Consider the following 27,888-nt stretch of genomic DNA (forward strand, 5'->3'; position numbering starts at 1 on the left):
TCGAAAAGGTAAATTTTGAGAAAAAAATAATGAAAATGTCAAAAAACTCATAAAAAAATATATTTTATGCATTTTTTTCACATAATATGATACTCTATGAGGTAGCAATGCATAATAATAAGAGAAAAAAAATAAAAAAATTTAACCCTTCATAATTGCAATTTATGGCAGATAGCTTTAGAAAAATTACGCAGCGAAAAGGTTAATATTGAAACTAAATTCTAAATTAATTTCAGTATAGTAGTTTAGACGTGATGATGCGTCAAACATATTATAATTTTCCCCGACAGAAATCAACAGTGCTTCAAGTGACGTTTCTGGTGAGTTGACATTCAACCGAAGGTGGACTCAAAGCCAGAGTTTAAGTCACAGTCCAATGAGTGTAAAGGTCCATTATCTCAACGACCAAAAATATGTCGATAATCACAATAAAAGGTCCAACAAGATATGAGCTTTGCATAAGATTGCCAAGCTATCAATATTATATGATCATAATGCCAGTAGTACAGTATCTGTTTTTTAGATAGATGTTAGATGTAGATAGATAGAAGAGACAAATCTCCGGTTGTTTCAATGAATGAATTGTGACAATATCTAGCCTTTTTATACATTACTAGCGGGTAACCCGTGCTCCGCAAGGGTCTATTTTAAAACTTGACCGAGTGGAATCTTGAAGAGTTTGAAGTAGGCCTACAACCATCCTCGGTTAATCAAGAATCTATATGCAAAATATTAAGTTAATTTCAGTATAGTAGTTTAGACGTGATGATGCGTCAAACATATTATAATTTTCCTATCCCGTACGTGTTCTTTCCTTTATTATAGTATAGATAAGTTTTTCAACTTGGTACTAATATAATAAAGTAACAGAACTCAAATCTTATTTTGAAACCTTCCTCAACTTAATGTCAACCTGACATAACTGGACTGGTTATTAATTTAGTTACCAATTTTAACCATCTGTTTCGAAGAGGTAGTCTCTCTAGATTATAGCTCTATATTAACATTCATATGGTATGTAAATTTCAATTATAATATATTCATGTCCCATGAATGAAATTTGAACATTAATTCTGAAAAATCTAGAAGGAAAATTGAAATTTGGGCTTCGAGGTGCACGAGATTGATATTTTTATATTTAATTATAATATATTCATGTCCCATGAATGAAATTTGAACATTAATTCTGAAAAATCTAGAAGGAAAATTGAAATTTGGGCTTCGAGGTGCACGAGATTGATATTTTTAGAATCTATATGCACAATTTGGAAATCTAAATCATTCCCGTTTTCCCGGTATGCAATCCACAAGTTGACAAGTTTTGATGCGAACAAACGAACAAACACAACCCTATTCTTTCCAACCACCCTAGGTATTGCAAGCTACTCACCATCAGTTACTTTTTGTTTTTTGACACAGTTGCTGATCCACGATCGTCTCGACTCGTTTATGTTAGAATTTCGCTGGTCCATTGAAGAAACATTCCCAAACATTATTTACGTAGCCTTTTACGTACTAGAGTAATTGAAAAAGGTAAAAGTACTAGGGTGATTCATTTTACGAAACTGAGCTACAATTACTTTTTAATGCAGTTTTTTATAAAACATAATTGTAAAGGGAAATTTTTCCAGTTTGAAATTAGAAGCTGGTTCTAGCTTGGGTAGTGGTATGATATGCTAGACTACATTACATTCAAAAACTCTTTTGGTAAATTATGCTGCTTCATCTTTGATTTGAGATCATCATTAGTTGGGAGCTCTACTATTTCTACTATCTCAACTTTACAACTATTCCCTCCTCTTTTCTTATCTCATAGGTATCTTATAGTATCTACCCTTCATCATCTTATGATCATCTTACGTATCATCTTATCTCATAGTATTTACCCCTTGATGAACTTTCCTCATTCTAACTCATACATTGTCCCTTCCAATCATATTAGTTACTGGAAATTTTTCTGGATGTAGTGGAATGCGTTGTATTTATTTTATGTTTCCCCTTTTCATTATGTAATTTTATGTTACTGGAAATATCAAAAAGGCTCGTAATACGAGGACTTAGTCCACGAGCATTTCTATGTATGTATCGAAAATCGGAATTTTTTTTCCAAATATTGAACTAAAATTACTTTTGCAATTATTTTATGAAATATACTGATTAGAAATGTAGCTTTTCTATGTATCAAATATAGGAAATTTCTGGAAATTGAACTGAAATTGCTGAATTTTGATTAGAAATTAACCTTTTCTATGTAGCTAGAAAAGTAATAAGGGAAACGTAATAAGGGACTTTGTCCACGAGCTCTTCTATCTATATAATATCAAAAATAGGAAATGTTTTCTAAATATTGAACTAAAATTACTTTTGCAGTTGTTTATGAAATATACTGATAAGAAATGTAGCTTTTCTATGTGTCAAATATAGGAAATTTCTAGAAATTGGACTGAAATTGCTGAATTTTGATTAAAAATGTAGCTTTTCTATGTATCAAATATAGTAAATTTCTAAAATTTGAACTGAAATAGCAAACTAATGCAGTTACTTATGATTAGGAAATGTATGGAGTCTAGAAGTTGGTCCTAGCTCGGGCAGCGTTGGCGTCTTCGTGCGCCTTGACGGCGAGCGTGGTCCTGGGTCCGGTGTTCCAGATGTTTCCGTCCTTGTCGAGGACTGCAGCCTCGACCAGCACCTGGTGTTGTCCGCCGCCGGTCAGCGCCAACAGGAACTGCGCCGCGAAAAAGTCCCTGTGCGGCACCACACTTTGTCGCAGCGATATGCTGTTGTCCACCATCTGCAACAATTCAATAACCATTGAATAAAGGCAGCAATTTAAGCACAATAATACATCGCGCCACATCCACTCCATCCCGAATTTCAGTTGATCTCGAATCAGCTGGAGGGTCTCAGTTTGTCGAAATGTCAGTTCGTCAAGTGCCCGTTGCTTTCAGAAAGTTCAGTGGATACAATATCATGATATTCAAATTCAATTTTATTAAGCCAAAACACTTTACAACTGGCCATGTCAACAGGTATTGAAAAATACATTGAATAGATAGAATAACAGAAGCTTACAAAAATATAGCACGTCACTTAAATTATAACATTCTTCTACACTTTACATACAACAAATAACTGTAATTTTACAGTTGAACAAATTATAACACCCTATCATTTAAAAGCTCTTCAACACTATAATATGTCTTGTCAACCAGAAATGCATACAAATCACTCTTAAAATTAGGCCTTATTATTCTAATGATATTTAAAATATTTTTTTAATATCAGATAAAATCTTTCTAATGTGAAATTTTCAGCTTCTATTTACTATTCAATTGAAGCACAATAATCGAGTCACAGTTACTCCATCACGAATTTCAGTTGGCACAATAATACATCGGGTCACAACACTACCACCTAAATTTATGCAAATGTAGGTGGTAGTGGTCACATCCACTCCATCACGAATCTCAGTTGATCACGAATCAGCTGTTTGGTAGGGTCTCAGTTTGTCAAAATCTCAGTTCGTCAAGTGTCCTTACTTTCAGAAAGTCCAGTGGATACAGTATCATAATATTCTAATGATATCACTAATATTTTTCTAAAATTAAAAAAAAAAATATCTTTTGACTGATACCAGCATATTGCCATTGAAAAGCAAAATCCTATTTTGCCCCTAAATCCCATTTTGGGCGTATCTTTGACGTTATTGCAAATTCCTTCTAACACAACATTATTACACTCAAGCTGAGCTTCTGTACTAAATTTCAGCGTTTTCTGTTCATTTGTTCTCGATAAAGCTGAGAAAACGCTAGAAAAAACGCTGGGAAAAAGCAGATTTTGGGCGTATCTTTGGAAATTTTTCCAAATCCGTTCTTAGTGCGCCTCTAAGGGGCCAACTGATCATACCTACCAAATTTAAACGTTTTCGGTCCGGTAGATTTTTAGTTCTGCGAGTGAGTGAGTGAGTCAGTCAGTGAGTGAGTGCCATTTCGCTTTTATATGTATAGATTGTTGCTATGAATGATTACCTTGGCGTCGTGATTGGTGGAGGGTGGCCTGGCAGTCTGCTGTGAGTTGAGGGTGAGGAGGACACCGTGCACTTGGCGGAAGGGCGGCGGGGAGGAGCCATGCACGATTACCCCCTCTACTTTCACGGCAAGCTGAGCTCCACTCGCCACGCTGATCCATTCGCCGTTCACGCGCGGCTGCGGCGAAACTGCCAACTACACAATTCATTAATAAATAAAATGTCAACAATTCATTCATTATTGAATTAATTAACATAATTTACTTCAAATTAATGAAATACAATACAGATTAGAAATTGACAATGATGTATTAATGTTTTCTTAGTAATAAATAGCCTTGTAACAACCTTAAACAACATTACACTTAATATCGGGGGACCGAGCTTCGCTCGTTATTTTTATTTATTGATAAACAGAACACAATTCTCTAAAATGATCGTGTTTATATTTTACAGCTAGCTATAAGTCAGCTTATGAATTTCCGGGATGTGATATTTTTATTTTCCACAGAATCACTCGCTCACTTTTTACTATCCACAGACGACCAAAGTCTCAGCTGTTTCAGCCAAGGATGAATTATCCTTTTAATGTCGTTCAGCGAGTTCCCCCAAGGATGAGACCTAGTGCAATAAAATTTTTATATCATAAACCTACTATGTTCCAAATTTCGTGAAAATCGTTAGAGCCGTTTTCGAGATCCGTTGAACATAAATAACCAGATAAAAAAATAAAAAATATAAACAGATATACAGAAATTGCTCGCTTAATATAATAGGATTCCTATAAATAAGTGGTTCTAGAAAATATAATTGAAGTAGTTTTTTATTCAATGCATAAATATTCACCACAATATCACCTTCTTTACTATATGGAGAGTAGAGCGGCTATGGAACTAAAGCCCAAGACTTCCTTTCCAAGGGAAACTGATTTCTCCTTCCACAGTTTGTAGCATGGACAGAGTAGTGGAGAGGAGCAAGCATGCTACGCACAATTGGATGCTGACACAAAATTAGGGAGAATGATGTTAGGTAGTGGCAGTGATTAGTGAAGGAAAGAGCATCGGGCCTCTCTGTCTTCGAGGGAGAGTCATGTAAAAAGTAATATCTCTCGGACTTTAGTAGCCAAATTAGAGGGTTTACAAGGGCTGTTGAAGAACTACAGCCATGGCTATGAACCTACAGTGAACCTAGCCTTTTTCAATCGACTATAACTTTACATCTGTTAGGCTGGCTTCTAACGACAGAACATGTATGATGAACATTTGTGTACACACATGAACATCATGCACACTAACACATGTTCATCATGCATGTTTTGTTATCAGTGAGAAGCTTTGAACAAAAAACAAAAGCTGTTTGACAGCAGATAAACCACTGGAAAATTACAAGTTATAATTATACAGAGATAATAATTTAACCACGAATAGAGTAGTAGCGAGGAGAAAATAAACAACAAGAAATACAAATTTCAAAGACTTTCGCTGTAATGACACAAAAATAATGTAAGACACGTATGTACACACATGTTCATGATGTATATATTCTGTCGTTAGTGGCCAGCCTTAGACAACCAGTTTCCGGAAGAAATCTTCATCTTTCCAATTAAAGAACGTGATAGAATGAACATCACGTTTTTTTTAATTCACGGTATATAGAAGTTGACGGTAGTGGTCATGAAATGTATACCAATTGATGTCTATAAATAAAAATAAAAATCTAAGTACCCTTTTTAAAATTGTTTACTCACATGTTTCAGCTATATGATGCCATCATTATCAAGTGATAATGATTCTTATAATAATAATAATCAATAATGATTATCAAGTAATGATGATAAAGGCATTATATAGCCGAAACATGTTGTGACTAAATAATTTTAAAAAGGGTACTTGAATTATATTTTTGCTTATATTCAAGAGTAGCCCTAACGGAAAAATCATGTCTTTTCCGAACTGATGTTTCAAACTCCAATTAGCCAGTATTTTGGAGTCGTAATGTAAAACAGATGATCACAGGTTGAATCACCCGCAATTTAGTTCAAACATGCAAGTGGTATATAAAGTCATAAATAAAAGATAGCATGAGAAGGTATCCCATGGGATAGGGTGTTCATGTTCCAAATTTCATTAATCAAGCCGATAGTAGTTATTTTTCGTGAATTTATGAGACGCTGGTAGTCTCTCATAACGTACCGTGCCAAAACAGTAATAAAAGACAGTAGTCGACAGTAATCGGCTTGAAATTTGGATCATAAATTACCTATGTCATGAGATATCTTCTGATAGACAGTCTTCCATTTACTATGGCACCTCTAAATCTTTTCGCATAGCTTATAATAGCTATGATACAGCTTCTATCTATGATACAGTCTTCTATTTACTATGGCTCCTCTAATATTTTTTCATAGCTTAGTGTAAAGCTGCGTACATATATTCGCGCTTCCAACCCGCACCGAGCACGCTCCTCCCTCGTACCGCCCTCGTACCATCATCGAACCACAGTCGCTCCGCCCACGCACCCATCATGAACGTTACGGAAGATGTTAGATCATCATCAATCGCTCTGCTGGAGTGACGTTCGGTTGCGGAGCAGAGCGAAAGTCTGTACGCACCTTAAGATTTACTAATGTAAAGCCATTGGAGATTCACCATATCTCACAGCACAAAGTTTGCTTGAGGAAAAAAAACTCATATTTCTAAAACTAGTCATTACAATATTAGTACTGAATAGAATAGGTTGTTAAATTCGATTGTTTATTTTTGAGCACACATAATCTTGACAATAAACAAAATTGAACCGTAAAGTAGGTAGTTAAAAAAATAACAATAATTGAAGTACCTAGTGGTAATAAAACACTAATAGATTTAATTTAATTAAAATTAATAATATAGACCAATCATTTCATTAGAATATACAATAATTTGGTCTACAATAGGTAGCCAGAGTCAATAAAAAATTATCCAGTCTCTTTGTTCGGCAAATCGCTATTTGATCTTCTGCGAGCAAACCCTTCTACTCTTTTCACACATTGAGGAGTTTTTCACACATTCTTTATAATAAATAAATCAAGTGTCAAGTGTTATGAATATTTTATTGACGTTGCTGATGACACTGTATGGTCCGATAGCAAAAGAATTGAATCTATCTATCTTTGAGTTGAACTGAAAAATGCTGCCATATGAAAACAAAGATACATCTTCGAATACAAAACGATAAAATAGGAAAAAGGAAAAATAAATATGGCAGCATAAGTAAATTATATGGCAGCATAAGAAGCTGCCATGAAAATGAAATAACGGAAAACATCGCAATTAAAAACAAACGTGCACTGTACCTTGACACTAGTGGACTGCAGAACTTGGAAGAAGTAGCGTGGTAGGCACAGAGGACCTTTGATGAGGATTTCGACCTGTTTGGTTAGGACTTCTATGTGATGATGGGTGATGGGCTTCAGACTGGGATCCATTGCTCTCCTAAGGCTGCTCACTGCTTGACAACTGTAGATCATTAGCTGCGTCTCCAAACAGCTCGTGGCTAAGCTGCAATAATCACACAAAACAAATCAATTTATACAAATAGAAAAATTTATTGTCTTTATTTCCGTTAGGGCTACTCTTGAATATAAATAAAAATAGAAATCTAAGTACCCTTTTTAAAATTGCTTACTCACTATTATGTACTAAATATTGTACATTTGTACAATTGTACAATTATAAATTGTACTTTTTAAAATTGCTTACTCACTATTATGTACTAAATTGTGAGTAAGCAATTTTAAAAAGGGTACTTTTATTTATAGAAACTCTATAGTTTGATTTTCAAGATACTAAATAAACATGTAGCGTTCAGCTATAGAGAGAAAGACTAAGGCCCGGTTGCACAAAAGCCGGTTAAATTTCAACCGTGATTAATTTCACGAAAACCAATCAGAGAATACTTTTTTGAAAAGACGTCAGTTGCACAAAAGCTGGTTACATTTCAACCGTGATTAATTTGACGAGAACCAATCGGAGAATACTTTTTTTAAAAGACGTCAGTTGCACAAAAGCCGGTCAAATTAATTTCAAGAGAACCAATCAGAGAAGTCTTTTTTGAAAAGACGGCTTCTCTGATTGGTTCTCGTGGAATAAATCACGATTAAAATTCAACCGGCTTTTGTGCAACCGGCACTAAGGCTAACTAAAAGCCAAGAGTCTTAATTGAAAAAGTCAAATTGTCGATATAATGTATAGCATAAATCCAATATATTTTTCATTGAAGTAGTTTTTATCAGCATTGAATTTTATTAATCATAATGTTTGTTAGACCAAAAGTGAATACAAATTTATTCTTTATCCACCTTCTACCTTGAATCTAAAAGTCCAACTATTGGTCTTGATTCAATTACAATATTACTTTATAATATTGCAATCAAGACGGCTTTTTATACAGCTGCACGTTAAATTGTTGGTCACGGCTGATATATAAAAGTTGTGAGTAGTGGAGCCCGGCTTACATTATATATTCAGGTTATGAGGGACCTACCAGTTAGGGACTCCCCACCAACATGGGAATTTACTTTATTTTAAGACTTTGTTGGTGATAAAAGTATTTTAAACAAAAACCAAACTTGTGATAGGAAAGGAATTCAACTTACTCGATATCCAATGAAGGCTCATCACCTTGATGGTTGGGCTGTGCTACACATTCTATTTGGTAAGCCATCAGCATACACATGTGTTGCAGTCTGATGAAGAGACAAAGTTTCGAGTAAAGGAAATAATTATTTTCGGATGATCAACGTAGGATTAGAAAATAAAATAGAGTTCTTTCAGTAATAAATTAGCAATATTATCTTTTCCAAGGACCAATAAAAAATGTCTATCCAATCACTGAAATTCTTCACTATTGTGTGTCATTTTTAGAAATGCTGTAAATTGAATAGTAAATTTTTTATAACGAGTTAAAATTTCAATGTAAATTTGTGAATAGCTTAATTTCGACATGTAGGCTACCTTACTGTATGATTTATACAACCATAAAATAAATGATAAAGATATGGCAGATCAATTTTACTAACAGTGTTCTATACTTTTTGCTTCAATTGAGTCTGAAAAGGATACATTTGAAGATTCGTCAACGTCGAGGGATCAGCGTCGAATGCAGACTGGTACAGTTTCCAATACATTTCACCGACCGCTCGAAATTCTTTGGCACTTTTTCTCAGCTTCAAAAATAAAATAAAATATACTAATAAGGGAAAAATAAGTAAGAATAACTAACACAAAATACACAAATTGATTGAATTGAATTAAACTGCCAATCTGGAAATGATAGCCTTTAATACAAATTATTGATTTGCAAATCAGTTCTTGGATAATGGTTTAAAAACTCATTCACAACTGAAAAAAACAACAGGCTTTTACCTGGAAGTGTTTTCTACCAAAAATTAGAAAAAGGCTTTTCTATTTATCCGGGAGTGGCCGTAGTCGAGTGGATCAGATGCTGGCTTTATGATTCAGAAGCCTGGGTTCAAATCCCGGCCCGGGCAAGATATTTATCTCGGGCCACTCCCGTGTTTCGGATGGACACGTTAAGCCGTTGGTCCCGGCTGCCTAAAAAGCAGTCGTTAGGTCATGTCAGAGGCCCTGAAATTGATCAGTTGCGACCTGAAAACTCTGACACCAGACCTGAGCCAGCCAGGTCACTCGATATTATTATTATTATTTTTCCCAAAATACTTTCATCAATTGAATCCAAACGCGAGTAGTTCTGTAAAAGCCATGTTATTCACATACTGCTGGAGCCTGCTGTATAGAAGAGGTTTCAGTTTTCAGCTAGAGCACCTTCATGTTCATAATTTATTCCAGAATTATATCCAATATATGAATTTGTTTTGAACTATGAGCTGATATCCACCTCTTTTCAAAATCGTACAGTAGTTGTATGGGTTCAACGCAGACACAACACAACACTTGAAGCACAATATAATTTCAATTTCGAACAAATTTATCTTGGAAATGAATTCGAAAACATTCAACGAACTCAATGAGTTTGTCAGGCCCAAATTATTAGCATTCAACAAGAAGTCTACAATACGTTTCAATTCATTGTCATTCAAGCTAATCGGGATTCAATATGATTTCATTGAACACTTAGAATAAAGTTGAACCTATGCTACAGTTTTTAAATAGCACTCGCGTGCTCATATGCATATGAAGAACATCGTGCATGTTTTATGAAAAAATAGAACAACTGTAAAAACTAGAAATAATATAGGAGAAAATTGTATACAAACTATCGTATGAATTATTTATTGTAAATTGCATGTACGGTATCTCTTATTTTTCTTACTAACTTGCTTAATACGATTGTAAATTGTAGTGAAGACTGTTTTGGACTTAATGCCTGTAGTCTTCTTTGCTCTATAATGGATAAATAAATAAATTATACAGGACGCAGTACTAAGCCCGACTAATACTATGAATATTTAAACTAAAATCTCACATTATTCCTGTTTGACAGAATAATGAAGAGCTATTATGAATAAATAACCGCCCATATCTCTTCTGTGAGCATAATGCCATTTTTTACATAGGAGAGACGTGGAAGGGACAAAATTGCGCATAACATCCCTGCCGACATCCGTTCTATGAATTGGTTCTACGACGTCCATATGTATCTCGTCAAATCATTTCAATCTGAATATATTTCGTAAGGGGCAGAATCGGATGATCATTGGATCTTCTCTTCAAGTACTGACATCAATGAGTGGAATAAAGTTTTATTGAATAATTTCTCAACAACTAACAACATCCATTGGCGAAATAAGTATGATTAGATCATTTACCTGATTAGTGATGTGCCCAAACCTCTGCAGCTCGTCCCTGGTGGCCTGCACAATGGCGGCCGTTATGGCGGGAGGTGGAGCCGTGCTCAGGCTGTTGCAGGCCGACACCAATTGTGCGCATGCTTGCAGCATCTCCCATCGCAGCTCAATGTATTCGGCTTGGAACACTAGTGATGACGTCACTGTACTTGTTGCCTGCAAACAGCCTCATTTTTTATTCCACCATCAAGACAGTATTCCAGCATCAATCAAACTATGATATTGGAGTCAGTGATGATACTTAAGTAGAAAATGATACCTTTCCTTGTTTTTAATGTTTCCTACAGCAATATTATGCAATAACCCTATAGCAATCACTTGTCTTAACTATAGCTTGAAATGAAACAGAAAGATTTTCATACCAATTATAAAATTCTCTCTTACTGCAATTATCAAATTAATATGTAGACTTTCAAATATTTGAATTGCGACATAGCAGTAACTATTTGCACCCCGATGTGCCAAGACTTTAACATGGAGAATTCAAATGGTTTCAACTCAGTATAAATCAGACTGCTATCTTGTAATTCAAGTATGATTTGAAAGTGGTCATTAACAAGCAGTTTGTGTAGTATAGTGTCACGTATATCCCAATGAATACATAAGTCTGCATAAAGTATCATCATTATCAGTAGTATGGAAGCGTGATATCGTTTAGTATTTCATTTGTTTAATATATGATCAAAACAAACATAGCCTATTCAAAGGATTCAAATTGATTAATTATTGTAATATTAGTATGATATAGTTGAGGTACTTAATTTATATTATAGATTCAGCAAATCCTATGTGGAAACACCCACCTTGATAGCAGCCAATGCTTTACTGTAGTGAACAATAGCCTGGCCCAATCTGTCGAGTAGATCAATAGAGGAGAGTAGCACCGCTTCGCCGGTACTGATTTCGACCAGTGTCACCAACCAGAAATGCAGATTCTCTGATGAGACCTGCTCTGAAAGCTGCGACATTATACTTGCGCAAACTCGAAAATGGCCGTATCTGAAACAAAACAATGAGTTTAAAATCCCATTAAGGAAATAATATAAAATATTGCAGAATGGTAATAAAATGTTATTGTTTGCTTTATATACGGTACACTGTTTTTGACATGAGAACGAAGGTCCAAATACATAAAAATCCAAGAAGTTGGGAGTGATTAGCAAAAAAGTATTTCATTAGCTAAAAGTATTTGGGGAGCGGGATTCTAATCTACTATGCCACCAAAGTATTATGACTGATACAACACTGGAATTGAATACTTGACTAGCTAGATTAGATTAGTTTAAGGTTATTTATTTATGTATGTTACAATAGGCCTATATACTGGCTTATACACTAATTAACATTAAATTACACTACTGATAATTATTCAACGAATTTTAAGTATAGAAAATTAATTAATGAGAATAAAGATTGAATGCAATTTGAATAACGATAATATAATATTGTAATGTAACTACATAAATCGGCGGTGTTTCAAAGAATAATAATTGTCGATTCTCTGGAAAGGATATAAAATAATATTCTTCCCATTAACACAACCGGGAATCGAGTAGTGTTACATAGGGTCACAGTGAGTCAAATTAGTAATCACCAACCCAAAAATAACTGAGTTCTGAAAAACGTTAATATAAAATCAGGTTGCTTATTTTTTCATTCTGACCTTATTATTGAAAAATAAATAAAACCTGCTCATACAAGAACAATGAAGTATGTTTTGGCGCAAAACTGCATCACAATTAACTCAATTTCAATTTACAGGCTCACATAATTTTTGCAAAATTTGTTAAATATAGAAATAACATTTACATAGACATAGTGATTACCTTGCTGCAGAACGGCCCAGTCGATAGCTGGCCCAGAGGTTCGTATTTTTGACAACAAGATCGATGGCCTTCTGAGCTTCATCAGTCCACTGCGCTGGAGTCAACGTTTGAAATACCAGTGTACACAACATTACCTACAAAATAAATAACAAGTTTATAGCGCCAAAGAAGGGGTTTATTCAATTAGCATGGATTGCATATTGCATGATAATCAAGGTCAAGATATTCATTTGCTTTAAAATTCATTGCTATGTACAATGTTATTCATTTCACAGCATTTAATTTGGATTTTCGATCAATAATAAGTATTCAATTTGAAATTAATTTATACGAGCTAAAATATCAATGCTTATGACAAATTCAGTGCTAGATTAGAAGTGGGCGTGACTCTTATTATGTATTTATAGGGTCATTTGTTTTCAACCTCCGACTGTCAAAACATACTTTATACACGAATGTATAAAAAATTCACAAAAAGTTACTTACACTTATGATTATTGAATGAAAAAGACTAAGAAATTGTCAAAAAACCACTGATTTATTAATAATTAGAAAGACCGGTTTAAACCAAGTTTATCAGAGATTGACAATGGTGTAATAACCGAAACTGGTCTTTCTAATTATCAATAAATCAGTGGTTTTTTGACAATTTCTTAGTCTTTTTCATTCAATAATGAATAATTACCACAATATCAACTTCTCAACTACACAAAAAAAAACTTATGATTATTCTTCAACATAATAGCCGTGAAGGTTGAGGCATTTGTCATACCAGTGGACCAGCCTACCAAAGCCCTATTTTCATCAAATACTGTCGCCAAATGAGATCAAGTGGGCTATGACGTTAGTTTGAGAGCTCTGCCCTAGAAGTCAGGTTTTGAGTTTGGGGAAAAGGTTTAAGCTAGTAGTAGGTAAGACAGGTTTGTATTGTGGGTGTTATTATCCCATTTGATTTGCTGGAGGAGTCGTTTAATTGCACCGGCACTGTGAGGCTGAGTTGTCACAATGATTCCGGAAGTCATTACAACTTCCGACATGTCTTCCGACACCGGTCCGAGACTCTTTTCCGACACCATTCACGTACAATATAATCACTTATAATGTTTCCTGCGTAAACTTGAATATGGCCTGGTTAATTGTTAGATTTATGCTGAACTTTTGCCTTTTTTCGAATAGCACATGGTGGCAGACTCAAGTGAGGCGGCCATGTTTCAGAGTCCATAGCTCGACAACAATATTGACGATCTGGTCGCACCGATCACAGGGCGTTTGGTGGGGATGAAAAGCTGTTCAGATCTGTGAAAATCATCCATCTACCGCTTGTCAGTATCTCATTATATATGTGATCGGAAGTTGAGAAAAATGACCCCTGTGGTTCTGATTAAATACATTGAAACCTTCATTCAAGTGATTAGTGTGTTAGGCTAGGCGCTCACCAGTTAGTCAAGACAAGACAAGACATGATCAGACACGTTCAGTCACAATACTTCACATAGTTGCTTATGAAGACATGTCTAATTGCAATGACTAATCAATGTGAGTTGCGTCTTAAGCAACAATGTGAAGTATTGTGACTAAACGTGTCTGATCATGTCTTGTCTTGATTAAGTGGTGTGCGGCTAACCTTATGAAAATTTAACACACCTTTGATCTGTATAAATGGAAATTAAGAATTTTGCAATAATTGGCTTGAAAGTAAGCTGTGCCGTAATGAATCAAGAGTTGAAGGTTAAAAATTATTTTATTTTAACGGTTTCATACCTTGGAATGAGCTTGCATTGTATCCGAGAGCTTACTAATTTTGTTGAGAATATCAGGTAGGAACATAAATAAAGCTCTTGGTTCAAGTCCTCCAATAGCCCCCAACGCCTCACATAGCAAAGCATTCGTTGAATCTGTAATATTTAAAAAAAAAAATGTTGCATTATAATAATTATGGAATAGTAAATACCATGAGCCTGTTTTTTCATTCTCAATCATTTTATGGCGTATTTTTATTATTGCTGAATAAATAAATATACACATTGTAAAATACATTTACATGAATGTAATTAAGATCACAGTTCTAAAACTTAAAAAAAAGATTGACTTCATGCACAAATTAGTATAATATAAAGCTCATGAATACAAATAAAAAGGATTGAAATCAATGTTTTTTTCATTTTATTATGAATCAAAACTAAAGGAAAAAGTGTCTATAATTATTACTGTGTAACGTGTCAATACCGTGTCGTATAACCAGTTCTACATAGTGCGTGAAGTTTTGGTTAGAAATTTTCCATTTTTATTCAAAATTCAGGCTTTTTGAATAATTTTTTTACATTCTGTGAATATTAGTTATTAATAATATAAATTTAATTGAAAATTTGTTTCATTTTTTAAGTGTATTGTTATTTCAACAGGTGATAGTAACTTACCCTAGATTTTGATTTGGACTGCAGTATAAATTTGAAAAGGGACATTTTGGGCCTGTTGTACATTATCATATAAGTGTAATAATTGTACATGACTGAATAAATAAATATATTAAACTGTTGTGTATGATAACATTAACAAAACTATTTTTGGATTTTTTCTATCGAAAATATTGGGACAGTTTTGAGCTTTAAGCCTGTTGTTCCTGGTCCAATCATTCATAATTAGTTGAGAATGAGTTAAGAACTATGAATGTATACATAAAAAAAACATACTCTATCAACATCAATAATTGAGTAATTTAAAACGTTATTTTAGAACTAATGTCTAATATAATGACCAGTTATTCCCGTTGAAAAAAATACTCCTTCCACCAGTAGTTCTACTACAGATTATGCTATTTACAGTTGCAACTCACTTGTCGCAGTAGAACCGATGAGACGAGGTGTAATATTTACACCGATGAGGTGTAGTATTTGTTCATATCTGAATAAATACCTTAAACTGGTGTGTATGATAACATATTCTAACAACATTAATTTAATGCGATATTTGGAACTATTTCAAATACGGTTATTTCCGTTGAAAACCTACGGCTACCATCAGTAGTACTACTGAAAATTGTGTTGCATTGCAACTGACTTGTGGCAGTAGAATCGATGAGACAGGAGCCAATGAGGTAGACGAATCTGGGACACAGAGGCCGGTGACACTGGCACAGGCTGACGGCGCATTTGAGACACACCCGCAGCACCGCTTCGCTCGCATCGTCCTCATTGGCCGCAGTCACCGCCAGAAACAGGCTCTCCACCATCACTATGTAGCCGTCCACGTCTTGGATTTGCAGCTTCTCTTTGTAGCTGCCAATCAGAGCATTCGTCACTAATCAACATTGTACCAAATTTCTTCTAAATGCTACAGAGGTGTGTAGAATCTATTTCAAAATACTTCAAAGTATCTAACAAAGTTTTAGACTAGTTGGGATGAATATTAAATAATAGTTTTCTTGAAACAAGCTTTGACGAGATAAATAAAACTTCCAATGCTTTTAAATTATGTTGAATAATACTTGGCTATTTGGAATTGAAGAGAAGCACAGGTCAATGTACGCCTTTAGCAATAAATTTTTCCAACGTTCTTTCACAATGTGAAATAATGACACAGTGTTTGGTGAGATTTAGTGATATTGTGATGATTGACTATTACTTTGTGTTTTCATGTCGAATAATATTTTTTCCTACAGTTACCTTAAAAAGTGACCATTCCTGCACTGATTACAGAACGCAAAGAATCACTTTTCCGCTCTAATGCGCAAAGTATTACTTTGCGTACTCTTAATACTTTGCATCTTGCAGCCATCACAATCAGCTGTTGACAGTGTTGGCGTGTATTTTGAATGCGAATTTGTTCTATCTATATTTTTTTCTGATTTTCAAATAAATAAAAATGAGAACTCATTAAATTATACATTTTGAATATTATTAATTATTTCAAATAATATTTTTTTCAATCATAAATTGATTGGTTGAAAAACATATTTAGAAATTAAGATTTACTCAAAATTATTCAAATTAATTGAATTAATTTAATTTTTAATTTGAATAAATTATCGATTATAAATTTTCAATTGGATTATCAAGTTTAAAATAAATTAAAGTTGTTATTAATAACAAAATTATACAGACAAACATTTGATGGATTTCAGCCATCATTTTACCCATAATCAACCACTTTTCATATTCAATGGTAACTGTAGGAAAAATGTAATGTGAAATACGTGCGCAAAGTTCCTCTGCTGCACTCAAGAAACCATTCCGCCCTCGCCTACGGCTCTTGCGTGAACGATTCTTTCGGTGCAGCAAACTGACACTTTGCGCACTAGTTGCACAAATAACTAATGTGGTTTGAAATTAATTCACAAAAGAAAATATTAAAACATGAGATGTTACCTTGGAAAACTCAACTACTAATAAAAGGAATATGGAAATTTATCAGCATATTTTAAAAATAAATGTTTTACAAGAGAACATGAATGTAATTTCTCAATGGGAATATCTTATTTTTAAAAATTGTAGATGAAACTCATAAATATTTCTCATATAAAAGTCTTTGATAATGTGACTATTAATATGCTTTTCTCATAGATATGTCACAGATAAAGTTTTCACAATTCAGCAGTATTTACTAGACAGATTGACCCAAAATTGTGTTTTGAAATATATTATGAATAATTAGGATAGTTTATAAATTTCTAAATTCCATTCAATTGTCGCAAACATACCAAATGGTGTGAATTAAGATAACTCATAAACGTGAAGTTATTATGGATCTATACTGGTAAGTTATTAAAAATGATGTATTTACCTTATACAGACTAGCTGAGTAACTACTTGAATAGCTTTTGATGCCACCCTCATTTCACCCGAATACGACATCTCTCCACAGAAGTCCATCACAGATGATCCTGTAAGAGTTCAAACATGCAAGGTAAGAAATCTTGAAATTGAGTAGTCCCAATAAAATATTTTCTTTTAATAATTGCCTATACTTAGCAAAACAGTTCATCTACTATTATTTAATGAAAAAGAGTTGATATTATCAAAACCACTGTTTTTTTTAATAATTTGAGATGCTAGTTTCTATTATTACACATTTATCAATCTCTAGTAAACTAGTCTTCTTAGTTTACACATTTATCAATCTCTAGTAAACTAGCCTTCTCAGTTTACTTGACTTTGATAATGATGTAAGAACCGGAACTAGTACATCAAATTGTTTTCATAAATCAGTGGTATTGACAATATCAAATCGTTTTCATTTAATATAGGATATTTCCCACATCACCTTTACAACATCACATAAATTTTTTTTGTCTGTGGTTTTTTGACAATTTCTTAGTCTTTTTCATTCAACACATAAATTCATCCACTATTCATATATACCCAATTGATAGCGAAAAGCTGTATTTCTCAAGCGATTTTCTAAAATCACTATGCTTAGTTGCAACTAGTTTTAGTTGCTCATATGCAACTAAATCATTATTCAACGGCAAATTAATAAGATTATTACAATGGTCTTTCTTTTGACAAATAGCATGCCAAAATTGATCTAATATATTTAAGTTGCACTGGCTATCATGTGTTCCGCGATTCAAGTCTTTCGAATAAGTTTTTCAGGATAAGAACAAAAATGACGAGACTTGAGACACATAGATTTACCTGTTTGAATACATGTATGGCAGACGGAGAACGATTTGGTGAGCTGTATGAGCACGTCTAGGACGCAGAGGACGACTTTCTGGTAGGGTGAGTCTCGAGCCACCTGCACCAGCTGATTGATGCACTGTTCGGGCCAGATCTCCGGTGCCAGTGTTGCCAGCTCGTGCAGGCCGCGCAGTGCTGCCAACTGCACCGCCCAACGCGGGTCCGATGCCAGGTAGGTCAGCAGAAGATCCACCTGTAATCAAAATCACAACAATCAGTTCCAGAGGCAACTAGTTGAACATAATTAAAACACTAGAAAAAATATCAATTACATAACGTGGCAGTGAGGTGGATAATATTATAATTCTAAACATGAAAATGATTTTAAAACAAAGAAATCATTCCAATTATACCGAAGTACACAGGTTAGAGGAATAAAATTTGTAAGTTATGTATCAGGTTGCATGGAACTGGAACGTGAGAGTATAAAACTGGTCAACAGAGTCAAAAGAGCATTGAGGTGTTTCCTTGCATTTTTTATTAAAATTGAATTTTTATTAAACTTTCAATTGATTTATTGTATGAAAACAAACTTATTGTCTTTAAAAAATCTTAAAATTAATTTTAGTGAATTCAACGATTGAATAACATAGAACTAAGTAATAGCAGAATAAACCAAAGTATTTCTTGGTCCGCCTCTACAAGAACAGTAGAAAAAGAGGTGAAGAAAATGTTAAAGAATGAAGAAATTGAAGTAATAAAGGGGTTATAGAGCAGAAAGTCGCGAATCAGAATAAAAAGAGATAAAGTTGGATATGAGAGAAGACAAAAATAGAGAGCAGACGGAAGAAGAAGAAGCTCGTGGAGAAGTGGGAGGAAGAAGCTGGCAGAAAAAATAAGAAAGGAGAGTAGGATTAAAAGGATGAAGGAAGCTGATAAAAGCAGGAGAAATACATAACAAGAACATTAAACAACTACTATAGAAGAATGGATAAGGAGGATTTAAGAATGATGATGGAAAGAAGTAATACCTGATCAGGAATTTCCACGAGAGTAGCCGATGTGAGTCGAGTTAGCGTATTCAAAGTTGTGACAACAAACTCTTGAGCAGGATACTTAGGTAACAAATCTGTACATAGTTGACGAACCTGAAAACGCAGAAGATTCCGTATATAATCACGAAATAATGAAAAGAAAATATTAATTTTCAAAGTAATAATGAAAGTACAAATACAATTTGAAAGCCTTGACATGAAATTTTCATTTTTTTCTATTCAATAAATTTAGTATGATTGTCAGTTAATATGAGCTTGAAGAACCGGATTGTCACCAAGATGATATCGTGTGTGACTTACCATGGCAGCAGTTGATGTGTCATGATGCATATGCTGCAGAATGGGAATGAGCTGCAGTTTCATATGAGCTGGCGTTTCTATACCTTGAATCATGTCTGATATCTTGTTGCACATGCTCAGAGCGAAAGACCTGGAATTGAAAGAAGCTTATTCAAAAAATTTAATAGAGATCTGCAATGCACCTAGAATACAAATGTATCTAGTTACATTGGAAATTTCATGATAGATTGGACACAGCCTAAAAACCAACTTGCTACGTTAAGGGCCTCATTACACAGTCATATGTAGAATCATTCTATCTGGTTCTTATGCTTGTATCTAGCTAACTATATGTACTATCACATGCTAGCTCTTTTATCGACTTGTATCAAGCTTTGATACAAGATAGCAACTACATGTATAATACTACAAATTTTCATTGATTTTACACAGAAATTTTCAAGTGTATCCATAGATCTTGTCTGAGAAAATACCAAGAACAAAATTCGTACTCATACATTTATATTTTAGTTGTTTCTACATTTCAAGAAAATTTCAGAGGCATTACTTCAACTATTCAACCTAAACAACTTCAGTCATAAAAAATATTCTATTAGCTTTTTGTTAGAGAGACTATTTTATGGGAAGGTTCCACCGTAGAGAAACAATAGTATAAGTAGATATCCCATGGTATAGGGCGTTTATGTCGCAACTTTTACTGTTATCTCAAGCTGATAGTTCACGTAGTTCTTTCCTGTGAAGCTTTATGACGCTGGTAGTCTCTCATATTGTGCCATTCATACACTCACCCCAACAAAACAGTAAAAATCGACAGTAATCGGCTTGAGATAACATTAAAAGTTGCTACATAAACGCCCTATACCATGGGATATCTACTTACGCTATTGTTTCTCTATGGTTCCACCTAGCCCTGAATAAGCTGTCAATGGGCCTCACGTTTGTTATACTTCATCCAGGACCGATAGTTCATGGCAGTGTGAGGGATCCTAATGAGGATTTATTGCCAGTTGCACAAAAGTCGGTTACATTTTAATTGTGATTAATTCCACGAGAACCAATCAGAGAAGCCGTCTTTTCAAAAACGCCTTCTCTGACTGGAGCTCGTGAGATTAATTACGATAAAAATTTAAACGACTTTTGTGCAACCGGGCCTTAGACTATGAACTACAAGCGATGATCAAAATGGGCTATTCTGAAACAACTGAAATCGATTTGGAATTGAACATAAAGTAAAAAGCGGCCCATAGACTTGCAATATTATACAATACAGTATCTACTCATCACATCAGGCCACACACAACTGTAAAGGTTCGAACCCACTAGAACGTATCATACCATGACCGTGCCCGTACCGACACATGCAAAAAAATATTCTTTGCATCATTTGATATGTAATGCACCCATTAGACCGTTCCGTCACCGGCCAAGCACGGAGCGTGCCATGCACGTCCAGGTCAACATTTGTCAGCCAGTATATTTTGTCTGTGACGGAACGCTCCTTGCATGGCACGTGACGCCTGCAAACCCCGTTGTAACCGCGTATGCACCGCGTTGCTAACCAGTTCACCGCTACATTCTCTTGCTAACTGACGCGTTCCCAACAACTTCTGACCGGGCATCATACGCGTATCATACGCGTATCATACCCGTATCATACGCGTACCATACGCGTAATGTACTGGCATAGACCGCTGTTGATCCGGTGTAGTGGGCATAGTTGTTATTTTACGTGCCTGGCATGGTCTGACACGGTCCGTGTCTGATACGTTCTAGTGGGTTCGAACCTTAATGCCGCATCCACATGTTGGCCCAATGTCGACCAGTGCCAGTGTGTGGATTGGTGGTTTGCCAGCACTGGTCTTCATTGACCTACGCGGGTTACTAGGCTAGGCCAGTTTAGGTTCAACTCACACGCGACTCAAGTCGAGAAGGGACTGCGACTCTAGTCTCTTCTTGACGCAGCATGTGTTTTCAAATGGCGACACTCAGACCAGTCGATTCTAGTCTCCGCGACCTCACGACTGTGAGACTGAGTCGAGCGTCGACTCGACGTGATGTTGGTCGAGCCTCGACTTGAGTTGCGTAGTACCATGCATTTTTAATGAAAATGAGGTTATGTTGTATGAAAGTGTTGTTTTATCATTTTAGACAATAATAAGAATTAGATAAGACATATATTTATAATAATTATTATAAAATTTGTTACATGCGAAGTAGTGACGAATTGGATCTTATTTTTTTAATAAAGTAAGGTTAGAAATTGAGTAGCATGGAATTGAAGTAGTGACAATGAGCAAAAAAGTTGTAAGGTCGAGAGACTGGAGTATCCTCGACTGGAGTCGCACGATTTGAGTCGAGGTAGTGTGTGTTGAGCCTTACTGGGCAACATGTGGACAAGGCATAGTAAAATTAATAAACAATGCGGCCTGATGTTATAATTAGGTATATAATAATATATATAGATATATATTATTGTACAATAATATTTTGTGCATGATGGATAATACTGTAGTTCACAAACAACATCAAATTTGTGACTTACTTGGACTGAGCGGCAAACTGCATAGCGGCCTGAATGCCGGCCTCCACCTCGACCGAGTCGTGCGAGTCGAGGCTGCGCCGGATGCTGTGGTGCACATGCTGGCGTTCCGGGATGATGCCGGCCATACTGCCCAGGGTGCGCAGGCTCAGCGCCCGTGCCACTGGGTCGTTCGAGTGGATCACGCTGTACACTCGGCGCACAAACTCGTCCACATTCAGGATCTTGTCCAGATGTTTCTCGCTTTGCTGACACACCCGCAGGACCCATAGGCGCAGAAAATTGTTCCTGAGAAATTGAAAGGGACAATACTTGTTAGACACAAGAAAAATGAATACATTTTTTTCTTTGACGACACTAGATAGAGATTTCGTGGAACTATCAGTGGAAATTACCTTCTGATTGAGACAATGTAACAACAATTCACTGTGATTATCTTGTTTTGTGATTTTATATGTATTCTGCAATAGCAAGTGCTTGCTTCACATTGAAATCATTTACTGGTCACTTATTTAGCTAGCACATTCTTCAAGAAGAGTAATGGTTATAGGCTAATTATAATTAGTATGACAACTATTTTTTGAAACCAATACAGTATGTATAATATTGGTGCGTATTAAATATTTTATTGTTCTTATATAGATTAAAATTTAAGCACTAGTTTCCCACTTCCCATAGGTTTTCAACAATTCAACATTTAACAAAAAGCTAATATAATAGCTCTATAGCCATTTGGATTTTTTAAAAATACAAAGATATTGCCAAATTTTGTCTTTTTATTTTACCACAAATCGACTCCACGAGGATGCTAAGTGCCCTACGAGAGTGCTTCGACTGAACTTCAAATCAGCTACCATAACAACGTGTGCAGATAACTAAGGCGATTTCTATGCTGTTAAGCTGTACTAGATAACCTTTCAAAAAACTAATTGGTGTATTACATATCTTTGTGAATCACGTGTTTTTTGTTCAAATAAATAAATATCACCGAATTAAGTGATATTTTACAAAAATGTTATGTTTCCATTATGAAAAAGTATTACTATATTTCGCCTAACATAATTATTATGGATAACTTCAAAACTGGTGTAAGTTTAAATAGGATTTAAGTGCTTCATTTTTCTTATTTTTCATACTTAAAAGAATGTTACTAAACCTACAGTCAGCTAAATTTTTTTGTTGAACATTAGCCACTTTGGAAAAGCTATAGCTACCATTTTTTGAATGTGAATAATATTAGTAACGAGAAAATAATTTTAAAACTATTGTAAAATAAAACCATAGGTTTGGTGAATTAACTATGGTTAGTTATTAGTACCTATAATATTATCTCACAGCATGTATACTGTGCTAGATAGTAGCATACTCACCCTTCTCTGAATACATCCGCTAGCTTCAGGAAGGAAGAATTTATAAGAATTGGGAATGGATACTTTTCAAACAGACGTGGAAAACGAACGATTGCCTCGCACTGCTCGCCAACTCTTCCTGAACGTAAACCTGAAAGAGAAAATACTCATAGTTGAAATATTATTTTGTAGTTCGGAATAAATAAAATTCATTATAGGCCTATTAAAATATATTTAATAAATTATCACAAGGTGAATTTATGTGAAGGAAGAGATTATACAGTGTTTCAGAAGTAGTGTCGAACATTCTAGGGTATTGTTTCTAATTGATAGGAAACTACAAATGTCGTATTTGAAGTGCCCAAAACTCAGCGGTTATCCTTATAGCTACCATTTTGTTTTTTTCACTTAATAATTTTTATCTCAAGAAAGAAATGTTGTATTGATCTGAAATTGGCATGAATGTTTATGATATAAAGACTCAACTTTAAAAAATAAAAAAAAAATTTCTATGTGAATTTTCAAAATGGCGGCCGTTTAAAATATTGTTTATTGCAAATTTCACGAAATCGTTCACTTTACAAAAAATTTACAAAAGACAAAAAAGTTAGCAAATTTTATCAAGATTTCAAGGATACCTCATTTATTGATACTGATCGAAGAGAATATCGAAGAAATTAATTCTTTTCGTACTGCATGCATGACCACTTTTCACTATTTAAACATAAATATTAAATTTTCAATACCAATTATTGTATTTAAGATGATGCTTTGAAACTCGGTATGGCTACATATGGCCATCCAGCTAATTTTACAATGTTTTTCAGATGATCCATGGTCATGGATGCAGTAAGAAAATAATTAATTTCTCTGTTATTCTTTGACCAATCTTAATAAATAAGATATCTTTGAAATCTCTGAACTTTTTTGTCTCTTGTAAATTTTCTGTAAAGTGAACGGTTTTCGTGAAATTTGCAATCAAAAATTCAATATAGCCGCCATTTTGAAAATTCGCATCGAAATTTTTTCTATTTATTTTTTAAAGTTGAGTCTTTTATAGCATAAACATTCATGCCAAATTTCAAAATGGCAGCTATAAGGATAACCACTGAGTTTTGGGCACTTCAAATATGACATTTGTAGTTTCCTATCATCTAGGAACAATACCCTAGAATGTTCGCCACTACTTCTGAAACACTCTGTATATTATCCAATGCCGCTTCCATACTCTTGCTAAGTGCGTACTATTGAGAACGAGTACGAGAGTGTACGATGGCTACTATGTCACAGCTCGCCATCACTCCGCCCGTATAGATGTATATACTATAGTAAGCCGCCTGGCAAGCGACTTGGCGAGAGAGTGGAGCTGGCTTAAGAGGGCGGCTATCTATTGATTTCGGGGTTTTCCTTGACATTAAACAGCATGTATTTACTGACACATACTCATGGTTTGGCAGAATGAATACGAGACGGCAATCGGTTATTGTCCTTTTGCACTGACAGCTCGGAACATTCTAATAAACATGGGAGATAAGCTACAGTGATCCAATATCCAATATCTCAATCAAAGACCAGGCCATTCCAGGATGGATTGCGTCATTCCGTATATTTGTACATGAGAAAAAACACTGGTCACACTTTACTTGATCATGATGGCAGTGTTACAGATTACAAGTATCTTCATTGAAGAAGTCGCTGATATTAAATAGAAACTCTTTTCAATCAGCCACTTAGACAAGGAGGACCTGAAGATGTTCACCGAACGCCCATCACCGGCTCTGGCAAGTGGTTAAACATCCTCATCGCCAGCACGGGGAAACAGTCCTTCACCTTCGACAAACGACAGTGCGGCACATCAAAGTTTGTCCTCCGGGTGTTGTAGGAGTGCACTTGCTCTCTTCGATGTAGCGTTGTGATGTTTCCTCACATATAGCAATGAAGCCAAGTCCACAGACTGTGTGGATGCCCAATCTGCGGAAGATTAGCTGGCAATGTGCATCATACTTGCTATATGTGATGATTCGGAGAGCTGTCTTTTGGAGCAGTAGAATGTCTCTGGCATGTGGCGATCGCACGTGTAGTACAAAGTTCTTACACAATACCATATCATTGCATTTCGCCTTAACTCACCCTAAACCAGCAAAGGAATTGGGACGTTGACATGCTAATTTATCAAACGAAATAAAGTTTACGTTTCAACTCAGCCGCATTTGCTTTCTCTATGTGAATGTTTGTAACGCAGTCTCGGAATTGTTTCATGGAATTTTGTGGCTGTGTTCCTTTGTGAAATTCTTCTTGTGAATGTGTAAGGTTTATTCGTTTTTCATTTCAAGAATAATTATAGGACAGAATTTTTTTTTAACGTTACGGGGCGTCATAGGGCCTGTACACATGACGACGTTAAACGCTGCGTTTAATACATACATAGAAAAAATGGAATTGTACAATCATATGCAAACGCACGCTTTGAAAAAGCGTCGGCAAAACGCGGCGCTTGTAGTTTCCACATCAAGCGCCACGTTTGCAGCGCACATCGAGCTTCTATATTGGGCATTGGAACGTACACATTGAAATGCACTCAGTCGAACGCGCGCTTTTGTAGTGAATATGTCAATAGGTCATGAAATAGGTGATCGTATGTGTCAAACGCAGTGTCTAAAGCCGTCATGTGTACAGGGCCATAGACGCGCTGATTGTTTTATCTTGTCTCTGATGCGGAAAAATATAAGAGCTTCAAGGCGTGCCCCATAAGAGGCCATGTATTCTGAAGACGCACCGAATAAATTCAGTGCGTCTATTACACTCGTAGGCCTATATTATAGGGCTAGGCTATACCATAGCCACCTCTAATACAAGGCCTCATGTTTAACTATGATATTACTAGATTATCTACTAGTAAACATGTGGTTTGACTATAAATATAACAAAATAAATTTTACATACTTCATAGTATCAGATAACGCCAGATAAGATAAAAACATTTCATTTTGGTCCTTTAACTTTGTCAAGCGAGTCACTCTGTCAATCTATGTAGCCTACATGAATGAGCGAAGCGATTTCTATGTTTCAAGTCAATTGGCGTTCGTTTGTACCGCAGTTGTGGTCCGATTTGGATAAAATTTGGTATACGAGTACTTTGAAACGGTGTGCAGAAACGTATATATTTACATTTTTTAACTCATACTCGTTTCAAGATGACGGTCCTTTATTCAGGAGCTTTACCCTAAAAATCAACCTAACTTTTCAATACGGTACTTTATCGGATCAGGTTCAAATTTGCTTATTCTTCTCAGCGGTACTATTCCATGTATCACATGTTCAATTTTTTTTTTAATTTTAGGAATTCGATTTTTTCAAGTCTCAATCCAAGTTCATCAAGTTTATCTTTTCAACCGTGCTTCCGAGCTCAAAAGTATAGAGATCCTTTATTCATTCTTTAGCGCTCCAAGGTGGTCTTCATATATCAAAATTTGATATTCAAAATTTAGAATTACCAATTTCAAGTTTCATATTTTTTATCTCTTGAACCGTGCATCCTAGCTAAAAAATGTAAGAGACTTTTATTTTTTAGCGCTCCAAGGCGGTCTTATTTCATACATCACAAGTTGAAATTTTGATTTTTTTTTATAATTCGATAATTTTTTCAAATCCCACATTTCAAGTTTCAGATTTTTTATCTCTTCAACCGTGCATCTTAGCTCAAAACTGTAAAGAACTTTTATTCCTCGTCCTTCATCGATCCTTTTTGCATAAATGCATATAATATCATCGTACTCTAAATCTAATTTGTATGTGTTTGTGTGTGAATGTGGATAGGCGGGCGTTAGTGCTGTTTGTGTAGCCAATTCTACTGTTTTCCAAACTACTAGTAAGATTAAAATAACTGCGTGAGACCTGCAGTTTACAAAATGACTGATAAACTAACCTTTATCCAATTCTGTAAGGGCAGAGTTAGCATCTTGTTCTGGCTCACCAAGACCGGATTCTCCAAATGAATTTGTACGATTCAACATCATCGGGTAGAATATCTCACATTCACAAGTCCAGTAGTAAGGCTATATCAAACATGAATAGCCTATCACGATTTCTATTGCCGGTTGACAACAAGAAAAATACTCCAAACTGCGGTTCGAGAGAATTGATATTTTAATCCTCTTTATTCATAAAGCAACAATGCAGTTGCAGTCAGTTTCCGGAATCGGAAAGACCAACAAACAAAATGCATGCAACGAACACCGACTTAACCTAAAAATGGTTGGGCTTGGGCGCTTTATGATTTGATTGCGTATTACCAACGTAACTTATC

The 27,888-nt window shown here is 35.1% G+C and overlaps 1 protein-coding gene across 1 annotated transcript; it reads right to left on the bottom strand.

Annotated features, from left to right (window-relative positions):
• Positions 1 to 1,555: 1,555 nt before the first annotated feature.
• Positions 1,556 to 27,861, bottom strand: LOC111051651 (integrator complex subunit 7). The gene is made up of 17 exons (XM_039433154.1): positions 27,508 to 27,861; positions 23,604 to 23,733; positions 22,237 to 22,521; positions 19,695 to 19,824; positions 19,371 to 19,487; positions 18,355 to 18,592; positions 17,501 to 17,600; positions 15,779 to 15,996; positions 14,483 to 14,616; positions 12,722 to 12,855; positions 11,699 to 11,894; positions 10,857 to 11,051; positions 9,130 to 9,233; positions 8,664 to 8,753; positions 7,362 to 7,566; positions 4,029 to 4,223; positions 1,556 to 2,791 (listed from the first exon to the last, which is right to left on the bottom strand). The coding sequence occupies exons 1-17, from the start codon at positions 27,596 to 27,598 to the stop codon at positions 2,567 to 2,569; spliced, it is 2,787 nt and encodes a 928-aa protein (XP_039289088.1). The 5' UTR covers positions 27,599 to 27,861; the 3' UTR covers positions 1,556 to 2,566.
• Between the last annotated feature and the right edge of the window lie 27 nt (positions 27,862 to 27,888).

Source organism: Nilaparvata lugens, chromosome 7 (genome assembly GCF_014356525.2).
Source record: "Nilaparvata lugens isolate BPH chromosome 7, ASM1435652v1, whole genome shotgun sequence".
Taxonomy (NCBI): Eukaryota; Metazoa; Arthropoda; class Insecta; order Hemiptera; family Delphacidae; genus Nilaparvata; species Nilaparvata lugens.